Source organism: Clarias gariepinus, chromosome 7, assembly GCF_024256425.1.
Source record: "Clarias gariepinus isolate MV-2021 ecotype Netherlands chromosome 7, CGAR_prim_01v2, whole genome shotgun sequence".
Lineage (NCBI taxonomy): Eukaryota > Metazoa > Chordata > Actinopteri > Siluriformes > Clariidae > Clarias > Clarias gariepinus.
The window spans coordinates 16,355,674-16,362,087 of NC_071106.1; the positions used below are offsets into that span (position 1 = coordinate 16,355,674).

General features: G+C 37.7%; 1 protein-coding gene across 1 annotated transcript; it reads left to right on the forward strand.

Annotated features, from left to right (window-relative positions):
• The first annotated feature begins 215 nt into the window (after window positions 1–215).
• Window positions 216–5,511, forward strand: si:ch73-62b13.1 (Carbohydrate sulfotransferase 1-like). The gene is made up of 3 exons (XM_053500818.1): window positions 216–732; window positions 3,085–3,252; window positions 4,302–5,511. The coding sequence occupies exons 2-3, from the start codon at window positions 3,114–3,116 to the stop codon at window positions 5,414–5,416; spliced, it is 1,254 nt and encodes a 417-aa protein (XP_053356793.1). The 5' UTR covers window positions 216–732; window positions 3,085–3,113; the 3' UTR covers window positions 5,417–5,511.
• The last annotated feature ends 903 nt before the right edge of the window (window positions 5,512–6,414 follow it).

Below are 6,414 nucleotides of genomic sequence, written 5' to 3' on the forward strand. Positions count from 1 at the left end.
TTTTTGGAGTTCTTAACATGCTTAAAGAGCACACTGGTTGTGTGGTGCGCCTGGTTGGCAAAGGCCGCAGGTGATTGGCCCCACTCATCATTGCTTACAACTATAATTTGCTTTATGGCTAGATCGTGAGTTGTGTATGCACAAGATAGCTCAAGATTATAAATTGTGTGTATATCAAGATTATAATTGTGATATTGTAAGACAATATCTTGTTGCCACATGGTTATACCTTGTGCACACAAATAAAGTCCCAAAAGGGACTGAAAGTGATCAGAATAAGTGTCTGAATCATATCTACATTTGGCTACCATGGAGACCACATGATGCAGAATGGTTATTGATACAATGTATAATAAAAGGATTCGAGAAAATAAAAACGTTTCGCAATCAGTATCAATTTACTTGCACAAGTGTGTAAATGCATAAAAGCAACAAAATAGACAGCAGATGTTTTTTGTCATTTAAAACTAATTATTATGATTCTTATTATTTTTATGTCAGATCTGGTCCAGCATCTAAACCACTGAAGAGGAAGCGTCCTTTCTGAGTATCTGTGATACCCATCCCCACCCCATCGCCCTGAACAGAAACATAGCTTTGTTCCCTGATCATTTAGACACAACACACCACCGGATAGAGAAGATATTTGGAGAAACATTTAAATCAGACTACTTCAGCAACTTTATTTGACTGGAAATACTGAAAACGGGAATTGCGTCGGCCGTGTCCAGGGTAAGAACCGCTTTCTTCGTCCTTTCTTTGCCATACGTGAGTCGAATGAAGAGAGGAGAGCGGATTATGCGTGTTATGTTTGGCGGGAAAAATCTATTTCATTCTGGTAGATTTGATGTGGTATGTGTTGAAAGGCGCGTGAGTGGAGCGCGTGCTGTACATATCGGTGCCTGGCTCGAGCGCTGTCCGCGGTACCGGTGTGTTTCCTCTACACTACGTCGGATCCACTGCGGGCTGGAAAATACGCGTCCTGAAAACCCGAATTTAATTAACGCTTGTTCTTCAATTCTTCATTCACTTCTCCAGACATATCTCTGCTCAAAACTTTGCCCCCAGGTCCAAGTGGTCGCCCGCAAACTTTAGTCGAGATGATGATCTACTGTAGGAGCGTCCTCCTAGGACAGCAGCCTCTCAGTCCATGGCAATGTCAGTCTCTTGTCTCGACTGTAAGTCTGGTGTTCCAGCAGCTTGCAGTTCATGCCAGGCTTGTGCCTTGTTGGTTCTTGGGTTGTTCCTAACCATCTGGAGAGATTTCTTCCCATTTCCTCTCTCCTTCCTCACAGCAGAGTCACAGTTTGGGTCTCCTTTGCCTAAACTTTAAGCATAGGGAGATACTGTTATTATGATACTGTGGTTCTCCCTTTGGTAACACTGAGTGTCGTTTTTCCAAAACGCTGGTTCCAAATCTTCCACACCTCCTATAATTTAGATGGGAAAGAGAGTCACCTTCTGTACTGTTTAATAAAGTTGAAAACACTTTTTGGAACAGTTTTTTTCCATCTTCTGTAGAAGGTTTAAATAAACATGTAGACTGATCCCATGGATTTAATGATACAACATATAGACAGACAGATAGATAAATAGAGAGATAGATAGAGATAAATGCAATGCAAGCTACAAGATGTGTTAAAAGAAAAAAATAGAACTCACAAATTTGTTGTTAGTCTTTTAGCTGCTCCCGTCAAGGGGTCCAGACCATCCGATCCCTTCCTGACACCACCCTCAAATTTTATCCGGCTCTACCACTGAGCCACCAATATACACATATGTTTCCCAGGGTTTGATTCCCATCCAATGCCCAAACCCCAGTTATGGGATATAGTGTCGGATAAAATGGGAGGGAGGTGTCAGGACAGCACAAACGGGAGAAGCTAAAAGACTAACAACAAATATATATACAGTACAGTATATACACACACACATATTATATACAGTATAAAGGTATTTAATTTTTTTTTGTTTGTCCTTGTATTCAGTTTGCAGGATGAAATATTCAAGTTTTTTGTTTTGATTGTACATTCATATAACATATAATGTCTGATGACTACTTGTATCTGAATATTAGCAATTAAACAACTATCTCTCTTGTCTTGAAAGTTTTTTGTATTTAATCATAAAAGTGTATAATAAAGGGGATAGCATAGACAAAAAAAATATTAAAGAAAAAAAAAAAAAAAAAAAAGAATCAAAACCGGGATATCAAGAATATAAATTTTGCCAATATCACTACATAATAATTATCATGATGCAGGTTAACAACGTTAATTTTAGTCAGGCTTTTCTGATTAAGTCCTGTGTGTATTTACTTTATAAGGTGCGAAGCTTATACTAACTTAAATCTTTGCTGGAATATCTTTAGTTGGAGTGGAATAAAAATGTATAGAGCAAAACACTATAATGAATTTAAATATTAAATATAGGATTCAAATATAAAAGTATTCAAACATAATAACAGGAAAAAATCTAAATAACTATCAGTAAATGGTCGGGTACTTGCGCCTAAGACAAAGTGCTTTTGTGATATTTCTTACTCATAGAGAAATTAATTTAGAATGGCTCTGGAATTAGAGTAATTTCTCTAATCTATTTCTTTTTCCATTATATCAGGCCAATGTGTCATGCATTTTCTATAGGATTTTATTCTTTCACCCATGCCATATAAACAGCATCCAAATGATCTCATAAATAGTCAAAATAAGAAGTGAACAAAAGGACACCGGATTTCTTTTGACTATCAGAACTGTTGCTTGATGATGGCTGCAGTGATTTGGGCTTATTTGTCAAGACAGAAACCTAACTTTGATGTGTCTCACTGATAAAATTAAAAGTCTCTAGCCCATCCTTATTATCACTTTTCAGATATTTTATTAAAGCCTTTAATGTCAGCGTTAAATCAGATTTTGTCTCCTATTTAAAATTAGAAGCCAGGGCAAATGTACCAAAAATATATTTAATATAGTGCAGGTGTGAGGATTAATATAAATATTTTCTAATTGTTTATGAGTGTAAAGGGTAAACAAAGTAACCATTGCAGTAACAGTGTCCTTTGTGTCTGTGCGTCCTCCCTAGCAGACTGGAGAATAAAAGGGAAGCAGAAAGTCATGAAGTGTTCATGGAAATTAGTACTGGTGCTGATATGCCTTTGTCTGGCAGTGCAGTACACAGCCATCCGATCCATTCACGATTTCTTTCCTAGACCATGCCAGGACTTCAGGCAATGCCAGAAATGTCCTGAGAAAGGTAAGTACCTTCAGTTCTGTAGTTCATGTAGTTGATAAAGTAAACAGATTTGTGCAATATCGATGCTGGAGATCCGTAAAACTTGTGTCATAGATAGATCATATGTACATATGTATCAATGGATGGGAAATATAGTCAGTGGCCTATTCATCCATAAATTCATTCATCCATCTTCAGTAACCACTTTGTCCTGACCAGGGTCATACTAGATCCAGAGTCTATGCCAAGAACAAAGGGCAGTAAAACATCACAGAGCACCATTACAGATCACCATGCACACGCACATTCATACATTTTTGCACATACATTCATTGCACATACATTCATTGCACATTTTTGAGAGGCTAGATAGAGTCCACATAAGCAAACTGAAAAAAATAGCATTTACCTTATTTGGTGACTTACCAGGATACACCTGACATGTCAACATGGTCATAATCAAGGGCCTAGTGGCAGTTTGGCAGCACTTGGTTGTAAATTTATAATCTTTTAAGTAATAGCGAAATACCTTAAAAAATAAGATACTACTGCCCTGAGCTCAGGTCAAACCCAGGGGACCTGGATCGGTAAAGAAGCAAAGGTACTGGCTTTGTAACAGATGTAATTGACTTACATTTATTTAATAAATCATATGGCCTAATTGCATGGTGTTTCCACACACCATAGAGTCTCATACTTTAACAGTTCATCAGTTGTTTTAAAACGTTATATTTATCCTATATGGACTCATACTGTATAGAATAATATATGAATATATTTAAGATATTCATTTAGGATTTAAAGTTAAACACAATTAAATGGCTGACTCTTTTTTTATTATTATTATTATTCTCTTCCCACAATTGTTTTGTTAATGTAGTCTTTACCATTGTGTCACATTTGTCTCCATCATTTTTTTGCTGGTAGTTGATCGTAAATACAGTAGCTCTCTGCTTATTAGAATACTTTACACTTTCAAGCCGTGAATGTGAGCTGTTTAGTTAGCTGTTTAGTTTATAAGCTTTGTGTGGTCCCTTAGCTGTCTAACTTTCTGCTCTTTTTATTCCCAGATAACAGCTGGAAATCTTCAGACAACAACTACACCCCCACAAATCATAACTCTGTCTCCACTCGAAAACATATCCATCTTTTTTCACAAACCCGCAGCGGCTCTTCCTTTGCTGGCCAGCTGTTTAACCAGCACCCAGACATCTTTTATATGTATGAGCCTCTTTACCATGCCCAACAGACCTTCTGCAATTACACCAAGTGTCTTTGGAAGCCCCTGGACAGAGCAGTGCAGGGAGTCTACAGGGACCTTCTATACAACCTATATACCTGTGACCTTAATTTCCTGGAGAACTACATCCAGCCAGAGCCTCAAGATCATCTGACAGCTTCTTTCTTTCGTCAGACCTCCAGCCATGCTCTGTGCTCCCCACCCGTCTGCCAAGTGGATAATAAGAAGATTATAGAAATGCAGCCAAATACTTTTGACTGGTGTAGCAAAAAGTGTCGACTTTTAAATCTTACTTTAGCCTCAATGGCTTGCCAGTCCAGAAGCCACGTGTCCATCAAGACGGTACGCATCCCTCAGGTCAGTGACCTTCGCCTCCTAACAGAAGACCCACGATTAGATCTGAGGATTATTCACCTGGTGAGAGACCCCAGAGCCATCTTGGCATCACGCATAATTGCGTTCCCCGATCAGTTCATCGCCTGGAAGATCTGGAATGCCACAGACAGGCAACCACATTATGTGGACTTGGGACAGATCACAAAAACATGTCAAGACATGGAGTATTCAGTGGATATTGGTCTGAAAAAGCCAGCCTGGCTGCACAGACGGTATTTACTAGTGCGCTATGAGGACCTAGCACTTAATCCTGAAGCCAAGGCCAAAGAGATATATAAATTCCTAGATTTGGATATAGACAATCAAGTTCTTACATGGATATCTCAAAATACCAATGTCACTTCCTCGGCTAAGTCAAAATACTCCACCAGCAGAGACTCCAAAACCACAACAGAGAGCTGGAGACTGCATCTGGGCTTTGACATTGTAAAGACAGTGCAAAAATTATGTAATAATACTTTGGACTTATTGGGGTACAAAACAGTACAATCAGAGGAGGAGCTGAGAAACACAAGAAATAGCTTAGTGGAACCAAGAACCTTTAGTTAGTGAAGAAATTGAGAAAGTTAATTTCATTTCCTAAACAATCATGTCGCTAGTGCATAGTGATCTAGCCTCTCTAATCAGTTTTAAAATGCACTAGCACACTTTAGGCCATTGGTGGCAACTTTAGTATAAAAAGTATAAATTGCCTTTTCATGTTCCAGCTTTTCATGTATATTTATATCGGTCTTGTCTTCAAGGAAATGCATACATTTCTACACATACTGTACCTTTATCTAAACAGCTTACCACCATTTTGAAATAATCTGAAAGCAATGAATCATGTTCATATAGGTTTTCAAAAAGTATTTGTGAATGGTAAAGTTTGGGCTCTCCTCAATTGTCACACACCACTGTTGTAAAACTGAATAGCCACTGATCATTGCAAAAAGTCAATGCTATCACATAAACGTACTGTTCATATTCAAAATATGTTTTTTAAATACATATCTCTTTATCAAGGATATCAAAAAGCAAAACAAAAACAATAGAAATCCCAAACACTGTAATAAACAATGCCCACAGGGATAGAATAGGACAATACCATTACATGCATAATCCTTAATCATAAAAGCAATTAAAGAAATTTTGCAATTGTGTAAAAAAAAAAAAAATTTACTTGCATACTGCAATTAACAGAAAATCGTTGGCAGCCTTTCTTTTGGGTGCAGTGGGTTGCAGGGTGGGTTCTGGTGCCTTTTTTGTTATGGACAAACTTTTATTATTTTTGGTTTTTGGTCCCCATAGACATGAATGAGTCTTGAATGCACATTCTGTCCCCCCTTGTTGTATTAATGTTTACATGATTGCTAATGTTTTGTGGTGTTAATGTCATGGCTGATTGGTGTAAATCCAAACACTAATAGGAGCCACACTAGTGATTTTTTTAAAGCTTGTCAGAAAGGTTTATTACATAGGTTTTATTATATTTGTTTGGTGCATTACCTTAATTTGTACTTTCATTCTCAGTGTCTGGTCAGCGTCATGCTTCTGGGCCACAAATT